Genomic DNA, 13,872 nt, shown 5'->3' on the forward strand with positions numbered 1-13,872 from the left:
TGTTTTTCTTTAGGGGAGAGTCGGGGAGGATTCAGGCTACAGTGAAGGAAGATTATTATGCATGGTTGAGATTTATATTCCTGTTTATATTTCCATTCCCACTCCACTTCCCATTTACACTCAGATTGTAAACTGGGCAAAGGGGGTCCCGTCCTCTGTGTGAGCTGGAATTGCCTGGGTCCGTCAGAGTAGGGCCGAGCTAAGGGGGTAAAGGTAGTTGGAGTGAGGACTCAAATCCTTTCGCTAGCCCATTTCACCAGGGTAGTGTATAAGCCAGGAAACTTCCCCACAGTAGCTGGACCATTCCCCCGCTTACATAATTGACATCATGAACAGGATCCTATCCACAGGATCCACCCCATTGGTTTACTAGTTGAGATCTGACAGCACTGCCCAGGCCTGGTCAAGAACCCTACTATGGCTGAAATTGAAGAACTATGGGCCCACTTTGCTGAACTTGTGCGCAGATTATTAGACCAAGCTGAGGCATTACAACAAGCTAGGACAGAACAGAGAGAAGTCTTATCACTGGCTAAGGCAGTAATGGACCATCAGGCAGCAGAAGCTCAGAAACCCCCTACTATTTATGTCCTACGGGAGCAGAAAGTCCCAGAGTTTGGTGGCTTTCCAAGAAGACCAGGAGACATTACAGTAGAGGAGTGAGTCAAGTCTGTGAAGGCAACTCTGTGTGTGCTAAGAGTACCTGAAGAGGATCATATGGACTTCATAGAGGAACACCTCAAGGGCCAGGGCCAAGGCCACAGTTAAGCTCATGGCAATGGCAGACAAGAAAGATGTGGAAAAGGTATTTGAACTCCTCCTAGAAGTGTATGGAGACAAGGTTTCACAGTCACAATAAAATAGCCTCATGGGAATGTCCCAGGCACAATAAAATTGCCCCCCATGAGGTCTTCTGGGTAAGCACCAGCATTGTATATCACTGACACCTATATAGGCATATGCATGGGAAAGGATTTTGGGAGGGGTTGAAGGTGTGAGTGTGGAGTGAAAGATTCCTTTGCAGGTTGCAAGAGGCCAAAAGGGGAAGAATGAAGAAAGGAACGGGTTCACTGGACGATCCAGCTAGGTCCGAGGAAAAGAAGCTGACTCCAGCCACTCAAGGCCAATGCACCCAAGCAGACTCTCTGATGCCAAAAAAGACGGAGGCCTGGATTCCAACCCCAACCAGCTGTGATAACAGAGCAGTAAACTGAACAAGACTGCAGGGGATTGCAAAAACTAGTGAGAATGCAAAGGTCAGCGAATGGGAACATAACAACCCTGAAGCCGATGTGTTTTGGGGAAGCCAAGGAAGCCTTGGAAGGCTGGTTTGGACTGATACAAAGAGCACAGTGGACAAAGATCCCTGGACAAAACACCCCCAGAAGAACCCAGTGCTGAAAACCTTCCCGAGAGCTGAAGCAAGTCGGAGATCAACAGCGGACCCTGGACGACCTGTGCACAGGACAGAATTCCCGTCCACCTCTTCGCCCACTTCTTTGACAGTTACACCCGGGCTTGGCCAGCCTCGGGTAGTGCATGTGTGAGTATGAAAGTGGATTAGGGCTCGGGCATTAATGCTTCCTTCCTTCCTCTGAGTGACGTGGGGAACCCCCAGCACTCTCCGCTGTTATTTTACTTTATTTTATTAATAAAACTTTAAACTCAGTCACTTGGTGTCCTCTGTCATCTCCTCCCCTAACAATCCTGCAGCCTCAGCCTGATCACCTGACACCTCAGGCAGATTGGTAACTTAATCTGTCACAATGGTACCTATTGGACCCAGACTAAAGGAGTTATTTGAGAGCAAGCAGGAGCCTGGTGAAACTGTCTGGGCATATGCATATGAGCTCCAGGAGAGAATGAGAAGAGTGGAGGGGCGAGACCCTCGACGAGTTCCAGACCCAGACACGGTTCTGAAAGAGCAGTTGGTGCTGGGGCTCCAGGATGATTCCTTCCACCATGAAATTAAAAGGAGGTTTAAGGAAGAGCCCAGTCAGAAGTTCCATCAACTCAGTCTGGCTGCCATTATGTGGTCGGAAGAAGAGGAAGTTCCTGTGGCAGAGACCGCCAAGCCGAAGTCCTGTCCACGAAGTGGGGGCCAAGTGAATGCAAGTGCTGGGGAAAAGATCCTGCCCCAAACACAGTTAACACTGGAAAGATTAAGTGAAGCTGTCCAAAAACTGGCAGTCCAAGAGCTGAAAGTGATGACTGAGGGGATGAAAGGAAAAACCTCCATTAAAATGCCAAAGTATCCAAGGACACCAGGATCCTGAAGACCCCCACTGCAGGATGAGCAGGGAAGGTACATTTGTTACCCTTGTGAAAGGGCAGGGCATACTAGCCGAGAATGTCCACGGAGAAGGAGAAGAGAGTCCCAGGCACTGGAAACCAATCGGGCACCAGGAGCAAGTGGTCCATCTACAGTAGAAGGCCAAGCAGCGGAAGAAGGATTCCTAGGCCTGTCCTTCATGGAAAATCACTCTGCATACAGTGTTGAAAGGGACGCGGGCAGTGCCAGCATATCTAGTGACTTCCGTAAGTGAGCATTTGGAGACTGTCTAACTGCTGAAGTATGTATAACGGGAGTGAAAACCAGATGTTTGTTAGATACTGGCTCAGAAGTCACCACCATGACTGAGTCGCATTTTCAAAATAATTTGAAAGACAAGGAGCTGACCATGCACAGCACACAGTTTCTGTGTCTAACAGTAGTTAATGGACTGGCAATCCCAGTGGTGGGGTGCCTTAAAGCAGACATAGACTACATGGGTCAGACTCTGCCAGGGAAATGCATCTTCATCCTGAAAGACAAAGCCTCTGAAGGGAGCCATATGGGAGAAGGAGTCCCAGGGATTCTAGGGATGAACATCATTAGTGAGCTGAAGGAGCTACTATTGCCAGTAGAAGGAACCAGGAGGATAAATTGCCGTGGGCACCCCGAGAAGAATGCTGTGCTGAGTCGAGTACTGGCTCGAGCGGAGAGACAAAACCATTGACTGGGCCCTGCGGGGCAGATTGGAAATGTTAAAGTGGACAGAAAACAGAAGAGTGTTGTTCCTCCTTGGAGAGGGAGGATCCTTGATGAACTCTGCTGGGTACCAGGAAATACCAATGGATATGGAGCTCTTGTAGAGCCTACATCTGGGGTAAACCTACCGAATGAGCTCCAGCCAGCCAATGTCTGACTAATGCCATCAAAGGAAGAGGACCAGTGAGTCTTCTGAACTCAGGTTTGAAGGCTGTGGAGTTGCATCCTCAAAACAGCACTGCAGAGGTACATTGTCCTGCGGGAGTGGTTCTTCGGGTGAAGGTAACATTTGAGGAGAAGGGAAATGAGCTGCGGGTGACAAGGAGGGAGCAGGGAGGACGAGTTCCCTTTCCTCGAGAAAGACCTGGTGAGAGACTGCCGGTTCCAGTTCACGCAGCACGCCAGGGGCTGATGCCTGCACAGGTGGCTAACTTAAGGGCGTTCCCAGAGAAGCATCAAGAAGTCTTTTCTAAGGATGGGGTGATCAGTTTGGATGACTGGGTCAAAGGTCGCCATGACAGGCTGAAGACAGCCTGTGAAGTTGCTCTCAATACAACTAAAGACACAGCCCAAAGCAGGAAAAGGACTTACGATCGCAAGTCCAGTAGGGCTCTCCTCAGGCCTGGTGACCGTGTGCTAGTTCATAATCATAGACACTGGGGGCGTAATAAAATACAGGACAAGTGGGAGTCAAATCCCCACAATGTAGTCGCTCACAACCCCTCCGGATTCCACCAACCCCTGCCTGCCCAACACAAGGAAACGGACGACCTTCTCACAGCAGGGCTCCGAGCATGATTGCATCTGAGATTCCTAGCTGAACTTATGTCGGTCAAAGTCACATCTTCTGTATCCCCTTCCCTGACTCCCAAACCTAGTCCTCACCCTCATGATAAATTCGAACCCTGACCTGAACACTTATTGTGACATTCTCTGATTAGAATAGGACCATTTGGATCGTTGTTGCAACTACTGTTATATATTTGCAGCAAATATTGTATCAGGGTTGTCGAGTGAGGTGTCTATGAAAAGGTTATGATTTGCTGATTATAATTAGGCTATCTATATACAGGTATCATTTTTGTATGTGAAGTTATCAGTATTGGAATATCCACCTGCTTTATGGGGATTGTCTGCCCCTTTCTTTGCAGTTCACCCTAGTGGAGTGACCATAGCTATCCCACACTGGGATACCAGTCACAGCCAGGTATGCCATGTAAGATATCTGCAAAAAAGTTATAATTTGGCAGGTGTGATGATCTTGTTTATATGTTTGTATCACCTTTGTCTTATGAGTTATAGCTATGTCTGTATGTCTGTATTTCAAACTTGTGCTATGCTTCTGGTGACACCTCAGACAGTTTGGCATCAGCACTGCCTAGCCTGCTGGATGGCCCATGAAGGACCCTCAGCGATTCAACTGACCCATTGAGAGAAGGAAGATACACCTTGTGACTCAGCAAGGCAGGCAGGGACATGCCCAAGGTCAGAACTCTAAGGGCTTGTCTACACTGACCCTTTACAGTCCTGCAACTTTCTCGCTCAGGGGTTTCTCGTGAAGGTGGGTTTTTAGAGCGCTGGGTGAGCTCTCTCCCAGCGCTGTGCTGTGACCACACAAGCCACAATAAAGCGCTGCCATGGCAGCTTTTTAACGTTGCCAGTGTAGACTAGCCTTGAGGCTTCCAGCCATGTGCTGGGCAGCTTGTGTTTGAAACAAAGGTAGCACAGGCGCATGGCAAAAGACTATAAAAGGCAGCTGCATCTTCTCCATTTGGTCTTCAGTCCTGCTTCTTACCTCTGCAGGGACTTTGCTAGAAACTGAAGCTCTGAACAAAGGACTGAATGATCCATCACAGCTGTGGGTGTCCTCCAGGGACTTGACTTAAGCCAGCAGTTTATTCCATCACTGCTACAAGCCTGAACCAAGAACTTTGCCATTACTGGATGTCATTGATTCCTTTAACCAATTGTAACTCCTTTCTTTCTTTCTTTCTTTCTTTCTTTCTTTCTTTCTTTCTTTCTTTCTTTCTTTCTTTCTTTCTTTCTTTCTTTCTTTCTTTCTTTCTTTCTTTCTTTCTGTCCCTTTATGAATAAACTCTTTAGATTTTACATACTAAGGGATTGGAATCAGTGTGAATTTGGGGTAAGATCAAAGTTGTATATTGACCTGAGTGTGTGGCTGGTCCTTTGGGATCAGAAGAACCTATTATTTGATGAGACTGGTTGTAAAGAACCATTCATCCCTGAACCTAGTGTTTTTGGTGGTGATATAAGAGCTGGAACACCTGAGGAAACTGCCTTTATGTTTTCTTGTTAGCCACTGTGGTGAACCAGGAATTTACTTTTGTTGCTGCTTTGGTATATCTTATAAAAGAATAGCCACCAGTTTTGGATTGTGTTTGCCCTATTTCTCAGCAGTTCATCCTGTCTTTGGCATTTTCAGTTGTGACCCACTAAGATACAGTTGCACTTATCTTAACCTTCAAATGACCAGACCTTATTGCGCGACTGGGGAGGCGGGGGTAAAGTGGCATGCAGAAGGTCGCCCAGTAATTCCCTGGTAGAGGTGAGAACAGAACCCAGGTCCCATGTGTCTAGTGCATGACTACAACGGGACAGCTTCTGCAGCCAGCTGCAAATCTGTGAGGGAATTAAAGTGTAGGCAAATGCAGTGGACCATCTCTCTACACTGAATTCATTTTTCACTCAGAGCTGGGTAAAACTCTGGTGTCTGTCACTCAGCACAAATTGAGAATAATGATATTTACCCCAGGGAAGTGACTTCATATTTACAGCTTTGTTACTACGAGGAGAATTTGGTCCTTTCTCTTTCTGTTTCATGCATACAGTAATTGAATGGATGTGTCTCTTTGTGTGTTTGTGTTTATATGTGTTTGTGAGAAAGTTTTCTCTGTGCTAAAAGATTAATCTGTTTGTGTGTTTATGTGTGTATATTTGTGTAAGGAAGAGTTTGTTTGTGTCTCTGAGCTTTCTTTTTGTGTTTAGGTGTGTGTTGGTTTTTTGAGTGATTGTGTATATTTATGTGTTTGTATGTGTGTTTGCATGCTGTCTCTGTTTGTGTTTTTGTGCAGCAGTGATTGCCTGTATGTGCTTATGTATGATTATGTGTTTTTCTGTACGCATCACTGTTTTGTTTGTGTGTCTGGAATAGAAGAAAAAGGGAGAGAGAATAAATCTTTCCAGCACCCTGTGTGATGCTCAGAGGAGTTCCAGGGGGAGTGAGTGAAACCGATTCTGAAACTGCACCAGTCTGCAAGTATTTCTAGCCTGGGAGACTTTCTCCGGGCTGCTCTCATCGCCTGTCCCGGGCAGTCGGGGGCTGGTTCGCGCCCTCAGCAGCGGACACGTCGTGCTGTTACTGCAGGGGGAGGTTTTTGTCTGAGCTCAGACTCTCTTCCCCTCGCTGTGTGTCTGGCGCAGTAATACACGGCGGGGTCCTCCGCTCTCAGGCCGGTCGTTTGCAGGGAGAAGTTGGTGCTGTCCTTGGAGGCTGTGAGCCGGCCCTGGACGGAGGAGGCGTAGTACTTGCTTCCCTCACTGTAATACCGCGCCAGCCACTCCAGCCCCTGTCCCTGCTCCTGTCTGATCCAGCCCATCCAGGTGCTGCTAAGAGTGAACCCGCTGGCGGCACATTGCAGTTTCTGGGACTCTCCGGGCTTCTTCAGCGCTGGCCCCGACTGGGTCAGAACCACCTGCGAGCGGGCCCCTGGGGGAGAAGGGAAATGGCAGATTGGAATTAAAGCTCGGTCACCACATGAAACCAGTCATTAGCCCCGGGTTCAATGGAAAGTGAACAGGGAACAGTGGGAGAACCAGCCACACTGGGCACTTTGTACATCAGTCGGTGGGAGACGAGAGAAGAAAGAAGTGTCCCACCCCACCTCGATATCAGCCGCAATAGTCCCTGACACCCGATCCCTCCTGTGTATTAATCGGGGATACATTACCTTCCAGAGCCTCTGCAAAGAAAACCAGGTGGAGCCAAAGTGTCATTTTCCGCGTTGTTGTTGGGGAAAGTTTTCAGACTTTTGGCCAGTAACTTCAGAGACCCAGGGGCTGCGGATTGTCCCTCCGGCTGCAGCCTGGGCATAGAGAAGGACAGATTTAAACAGGAACCTGTCACTCCTATTTGCATGTCCCCCTCCTTATAAGAGAGACAAGCTCCCTAAGAGCGGCCTCTGAAAACCTCGGTTTGGGGATTCAGGGAGGCGCAGTCAGACGTCAGTGGTTAGGGATCCAGGCTGGAGTTAGGGGCATGGGGATCCATCCCCCTTTTCCCCCCAGACTCCCTGGGTTACCCGGGGCAAGTGTGACCTGTCCCCTTGTGTTTCAGGCCCCCACCCGCACCTCGGACATTCCAGCCCTTTCCTGCCCCACAGAGCTGTTGTGAGGACAAACTCATGAAAGATCAGGAGGTCCCCAGATGCCATGTGATGTGGCCACGAGAGGGCCTAAAACAGAGGAGTGTCTCTTCTCCTGGTCCTGCTCCTAAGATCATGGCAATGACCGGGGGTGTTTTCAGTACCGCACGGGAACATTTCCAGCCATTCATCGGGTGGATTCTCCTTACCATGGGAAATGTGACTGGTTTCTGAGCTGGGTAACTTGAGTAACGCTGCGTTGTTGTGGGCAGTGCGCTGTAAATACTGCAGCACTGCTACAGACTGATGGGAAGCCCATGAAAGTCAGAGAAACAAACGAACAAACCCAGAACCACCCGCTGGTTAGTCCCGTGTTCGCTGGAGGACGCCCTGTCTGCACGGAACTGAGTCCCGACAATTCTGCCTCGGTGGTTTGAAATTTCCATGCAGGTGTTTGCAAAACAGGGAGGGGAGTTCTCATAGAGCCAGAGCTAATGAGGATGATTCCTACAGAGACTCAGCAATTCTGATTGAATGACACACCCCGGTGAGCAGTAAGACTAGCGAAATATTCCTGTGCAGATCCGTATGCGGGCATGAAATAATCAAATCCTGAGGGCTTTATTCCCCGTGTGTGTAACCCCATTGATTTCACTGGGCCCGGTGGTGGGAGTAAAGAATAAAGGGTCTTGCAGAAGATTAGTAAGGACATTGGCTCATCAAAGTACCAGTCATTACCCTTTGAGCCTGAGGATGGGACATGGAAAGCAGAGTTAGGGCAGGAGCTTGGGGTGCACGAGGGGGTATGGCAGGGGTGAGGAAACATTTTGGCCCGAGGCCATATCTGGGTATGGAAATTGTATGATGGGCCATGAATGCTCATGAAATTGGGGGTTGGGGTGCAGGAGGGTGTGAGTGCTCCTTCTGTAGGTGCTGGGGTCTGGGGTGGGGCCAGAAATGAAGAGTTCAGGATGTGGGAGTGGGGGTGAGGGCTCCATCTGGGGGTGCAGTCTCTGGGTTGCAGGAGGGTGGGACTGAGGTGTTTGGAGGGTGGGAGGGCTATCTGGGATGGGGCAGAGGGTTGGGGTGCTGCAGGTGGTCAGGGATGCAGGGTCCAGGTGGTTCTTGGGCAAGAATCACCTTGGGAAATCACTTGGGAAATCACTTGGATTCCTTGGGCAAGAAATTACACTCCTGATGCCTGAATTTGTATGTCTCTGAAGTGTGGGGGAAATGATATTCAGCCTCCTTTGTCAGTGCTTTGAGATCTATGAATGAAAGCCACTACAGAATAGCTAGGGGTTGTTATTACTGCTCATGTCTGAAGACTTCTTCTTGAAGAACTGGAGAAAGTCTATTAAACTCTTTCTATCAATGACGGACTCGAAGACAGAATTATTATTTATTATTATTCTACCAGAATTTTAAATGGTGGCAATTTGTGGGTCAGGATCCCCTCTGTTGTTGTGAGAGTCGTAGCCCAAGAGGCGCCATGGTGCGGGACGCTGCTCAGTCAGGCAGTGAGTGTTATCTCCCAGGTGAGAGGCAGTGCGCTCAGATGCCAGGCTCCGTTTCCTTTAGAGGTGGGTGACCCTTTGCAGAGATTGTTTTGTAAAAGCTGAGAGCTGGGGTTGGGATATTCAAGAGTCCTTAAGGGAGATAGCAGCTCAGTGGATCTCTGAGTAGTGCCATGGGCTATATAAGGCCTGGTGAAAATTTGTCTGATGTTACTGAGTCATGGAGAAATACCCAAACACCCGCTAATATTTGTGTCCACCAGACGGGTTATACACAGTGTAGTGTGTCAGTCAACATAAGGCTGTCACTGTCCGTTCCCTGCTTCTCTCTGGAATGATCACTGCAAGCCACACTGGCCAGCTCAGCTTTATTTTTGTCCTTGCCTTCTGCTCTCTGTATTTCTTTTCCCTCGGGGTATGTTTTCTGTGATCTCAGTGTAGTTATGTAAGATGAAATTTTTAGGGGTGGGTCTCGGAATTTATATATTAAGGGCTAAGCTCCCAAGGGGACGTGGGAGTTGCAAGGTTGTTGCACTTGCTATCAGTAATAAAAGACTCACTAGAGTAGGGACTTGTGTCTCCTGAATCCCAGAGGCTGAGGTTTTCTAAAGTCCCTGAAGGATTATAATAGGAATGATGTGTCCATATCTGTAGGGCAGCTTGGAAATCCTCAGCCTGGCTGTTAAAGGAGTTGGGGGGTTAAATAACGTTTTTTCGTACACTTTAATGTTGGTTCTCTCAGTCTGGGCTATTGGGAGGTGGAGGGGGGTGAGGAAAGGCGGGGAGCAGCGCAGTGAGGAGCAGGGAGTGTATTGGGGGAAGGGAAATTGGCGGCCTGACCCTTTTCTTACAGTGCGGTGTGTCTGTGTCTCCATTTGTGTGTGCGAGAGCCACGGAAAGGAGGCTGAGGACAGGAGTTTTCACGCTCGCTGTCTCTCTGCGCTGCGAGATACAGAGCTGCAGCGCCCCCAGCGGAGAGTATGGCAACACCCATTTTTGCATGTTCTCTGTGTGTCAGTATACTGTATTTTCCACTCCATGCATAGGACGAAGTGGGGTTTTAGCCCATGAAAGCTTATGCTCAAATAAATTTGTTAGTCTCTTAGGTGCCACAAGTCCTCCTCGTTCTTTTTGTCCTTAGACAGCCAGGGCAGGTTTTTGTCTGAGCTCAGACTGGCTTCCCCGCCCTGTGGCTCCCACACAGTGATACCGGGCGGTGTCCTCGGCCCTCAGGTGTCCTCGGCCGGTCATTTGCAGATACAGCAGGTTGTTGGGGTTGTCCCTGGAGATTGTGAATCGGCCTTTCACTGAGGCTGCATAATAGCGTTGCCTCCCATCATAATAAATGAGTAAGACCCACTGCAGCCCCTTCCTGGGAGCCCATTGGACCCAGCTCATGTGATAGCTGCTGAAGGAGAACCCGGGGCTTTGCAGGAGAGGCGGAGAGAGTCTCCGGGCTTCTTCACACCCCCTCCGGACTCCACCAGCTGCACCTGGGACCGGGCACCTGGGAATAAAAAGATATTATACATCACATTAATATTCAGAGCAATAATAGACTGTTCCCCTGCCCAGTCAATGCCTATGAGGGGAGAAAATACCTTCCAAAGCCACTGCAAGGAACACTAACTGGAGCCAAAATCTCATTTTCCCGCATGTTGGAGGGGAACATTCTCAGGGGACTGGCTGGTCACTGCACAGACTCAGGGAGCTGAGGATCCTCTCTGAGGGTGCAGCCTGGGCTGAGAAGGGAAAGACTTAAAGAGAAAACTGTCACCCTGGTTTGCATATCCCGCTCCTAAACTCCTTCCCTGCAGTGATCTCCTTTCTTGTCCTCTGATTCCAGGAGGGGTAAATGCGTGTAGCGCTCTGACCCAAATCCCATTGAAACCCAAAGGGATTTTTGAGTGGCTTGGATCTACATTGGATCAGGTCCCATGTGTTTGTATGGAGTCCAGCGCAATGGGAACTTGGTCCTGAATGGCTCCGGAAATGGGCTGTCAAAGCAGAAACAGAGAAGAAGGGAGTGAGAAGAAAAGAGAGAAAGCAAGAAGGGAAGCTGCAGTCCTTTCAATCATCACCATCATCTTCAGTGCAGAATGACCCCTGCAGCGCCAGTGGGGCACTGAGGGAGTGGGGCTGTGATGTCTTTCAGCAACACAGATTATTCGGCGAGAATTGGCAGAGGAGCCCCATGGAGTCGGGTTGGGGGTAACTAAATGATTTGGGAACCTAAATCCTAATCATTGTCTCTGGGATTTAGGCTCTGAAATTTAAGTCACTGTCAAGAGTTGGCTTTGGGCTCCCAGCTCACTTAAGCTGTTCCAGATTTACACAATGGGAATTATGTTTCTCTACTTTAAGATTCACTAATGAATCCTAAATGCAGTGTTGATGAGGGCCTTAAAATACCGACTTTGAATTAACCAAGTGGAGAATTAGAGGCTATTAATAGGCAACCGGATTTGGCAGCTGTCCCTGTTTCAGCTTTTCACCTTGGTTCCCCCTTACTGCAAAGACCTCTGGGTATGCCAGATATTCTTGTGGTTTGGTCTTTTCTTTGGGCAGGATCCTAAACATCTGAATTCAGGTTGATCCACCAGGTGTATAGGAAGAATCCTGGAATTACTCCGGAAGCAAAACCAAACCTTTAATTAGTCCCTCAGCTGATGTGCTTATGCATTGCAATTCAGTCTTTGTCTGCCCTGAAAAATTAATGAGCTGCAGAAGCACCATTCAGCGGTCTGCAGGTCTGTGCAAATCGTGACAAAATTATGGTGTGTAAAATTTTAGGGAGGTTCCACCACGAGCGTTAAGAACATAAGAATGGCCATAATGGGTTAGACCAAAGGTCCATCTAGCCCAGTGTCCTGTCTCCCGACAGTGGCCAATGCCAAGTGCCCCAGAGGAAATGAACAGAACAGGGAATCATCAAGTGACCTATCCCCTGTCACCCATTCCCAGCTTCTGGCAAACAGACTCTTTAAATAATGTCTCTGGAGTTTCTTCCTCTTAGTTCATGTTCACAAGGCAGGTCGAAGGGCAGAAAGCTAATGATCAATAGCAACTGAGTTGGATTCTATTTCTGCATTGCCAGCCACGAAGTAAAGTTCTCTCTATTCTCTCAGCACAGTGAGTCTTTAATTGCCAAGGCGCATTTTGAGATGACTGAAGCCCAGATCCATTATTGGTGGTTTCTTGGTGTCTAAACTGCTCTGCTGCGTCTGCTGGTCTCTGTGGGCGCTGGGAGCTGGTTGGATTCGAGGAGGAGGTTTCTGTATTCACGGCAGTTGGTTTCTGATCGCTGTGTCTCTCGCACCGTGATACCGGATGGTGTCCTCCGCTTTCAGGCTGGTCATCTGCAGATACACCAGGCTGCTGGAGTCGTCTCTGGAGATGGTGAATGGCCCTTTAAACGCATCGCTGTCAAACATGCAGTGGCTATTAGCAGGGTTGTATATCCGTGAGCCCCACTCCAGGCCCTTCCCAGGCGCCTGACGGACCCAGCTCATGTGGTCGCTGCTGAAGGTGAACCCGGAGGCTTTGCAGAAGACGGGGAGAGACCCCCCCGGCTTCTGAATTCCACCTCCAGACTCCACCAGAAGAACCTGGGACCGGACGTCTGGGGTGAAAAGAAGAAGGAAAAAGGCTATTAAGAATCATGTTAATACAAGACCTGAGCCAAAGCTCACAGAAGCCGTTGGAAAGATGCCCAGACACTTCACTGCGCTTTGGGTTGGGGAAGGAATGTCCAACCTTCCCTGGAGTCTCCAGCCAATGTTGGGGGCGAGGGAGGGGAGAATTACCTGGAAGGGCTGCTAGGGCAAAGAGAAGATTCAGCTACAATATCCTGCTGCTGACGCTGGAGGGGTTTCTGACAGTTACTGCAAAGACACCAAGACCTTGGCCTGCTCTGCCATCCAGGAGACACCAGATTTATGCAGGGCCCCGAGACACTGAATTTGCATCTTCCCTCTTTAAAAAACACACAACAGACCGCAACCCTCATTAAACTCAGGCCTCCGGGAGACGGGTTCGGAGGAAGAAGATATTCAGCTGGAGAAGGGGAGTTAGAGTCTCTCTGATCTCTCCAGGGATGCTCGCTGCCTCTGACAGACAAAATGCACCATTGATTGTTCACCTGCCACTGAGCTCTGTCTGTTCTCAGTTTGTGAGTTCCTTGCCACTGTGTCCTAGCTCACAGAGCACTAGACTGGGCCATGGGACATGGGCTGTTTCTTCCTTGGTCTGCTGGGTTGCTTGGATACGTCACTTCTCTCTGTAAAGTTGGGATAGAGACCCTGACCTGACCCTCCTTTGTGAAGTGCTCTGAGACCTCCTGATGAAAATCTCTCTATAAATGCTAGGGGTTAGTACTATTACTAATGTCTGAAACCATCTTTTTCTTCTTCTATAAGAGAAAGGAGGCAAGCCTTTGAAAGCAGGGGTTCTGGAACAATTTGCATAGTGCGGATGCTGAGAGACATTGAACCAAACTGGAAACCCTGTATGTGATGGAAACCACTTCAAGCCAGGCTTGGAGGATCACCTCTAGTTCCACCACCTATGTTTGAAAGTCTTTTTTGCACTGCTGGACGACAAGACAGAATTATGATTAGATTAGCACCTTAAAATGAATGGGAGTTGGGTGTGGGTACCCCCAGCCTGCTTTGACTGTTGTAGCCCAGAAGTCCCAAAGAGCTAAACTCTGCTAAATCATATGGTGAAAATGGACAGGCGGTACCCTGAAAGAATCTCCAGCCTAAGATTATAACCCGGCAGGTGTTTGTACGCCCGTGTGTAACTGTGATTGACACAGTAACTCCCACTGCTCTGAGTGGGGCTAATTGTAAGAAACTCAGTTGCCCAGAAGTGTTGTATCACTCGTCCTCGTCGTCGTGGTGTCAATATTGTTTTCAACCCCCACTGTACATAGGGAATT

The 13,872-nt window shown here is 48.9% G+C and overlaps 2 protein-coding genes, 1 long non-coding RNA gene and 3 gene segments (V, D, J or C); 1 reads left to right on the forward strand and 5 right to left on the reverse strand.

Annotated features, from left to right (window-relative positions):
• LOC102940154 (immunoglobulin epsilon heavy chain-like) overlaps positions 1 to 13,872 on the reverse strand; it is a 1,331,510-nt gene that overhangs the window by 922,734 nt on the left and 394,904 nt on the right. The gene's annotated exons all lie outside the window — the stretch shown is intronic.
• LOC119568011 overlaps positions 1 to 13,872 on the reverse strand; it is a 937,337-nt gene that overhangs the window by 540,637 nt on the left and 382,828 nt on the right.
• The window catches only part of LOC102948108, an 883,083-nt gene that overhangs the window by 515,129 nt on the left and 354,082 nt on the right, over positions 1 to 13,872 (reverse strand). The gene's annotated exons all lie outside the window — the stretch shown is intronic.
• LOC122462699 overlaps positions 1 to 13,872 on the forward strand; it is a 480,831-nt gene that overhangs the window by 466,051 nt on the left and 908 nt on the right. The gene's annotated exons all lie outside the window — the stretch shown is intronic.
• Positions 1 to 13,872, reverse strand: part of LOC119567836 — a 57,818-nt gene that overhangs the window by 42,564 nt on the left and 1,382 nt on the right.
• On the reverse strand, positions 6,234 to 7,120 carry LOC122462694. The segment is given in 2 exon segments: positions 6,234 to 6,758; positions 7,000 to 7,120. Coding segments are annotated over 2 exon segments (420 nt in total).

This window comes from Chelonia mydas, chromosome 13, assembly GCF_015237465.2.
Source record: "Chelonia mydas isolate rCheMyd1 chromosome 13, rCheMyd1.pri.v2, whole genome shotgun sequence".
Taxonomy (NCBI): domain Eukaryota; kingdom Metazoa; phylum Chordata; order Testudines; family Cheloniidae; genus Chelonia; species Chelonia mydas.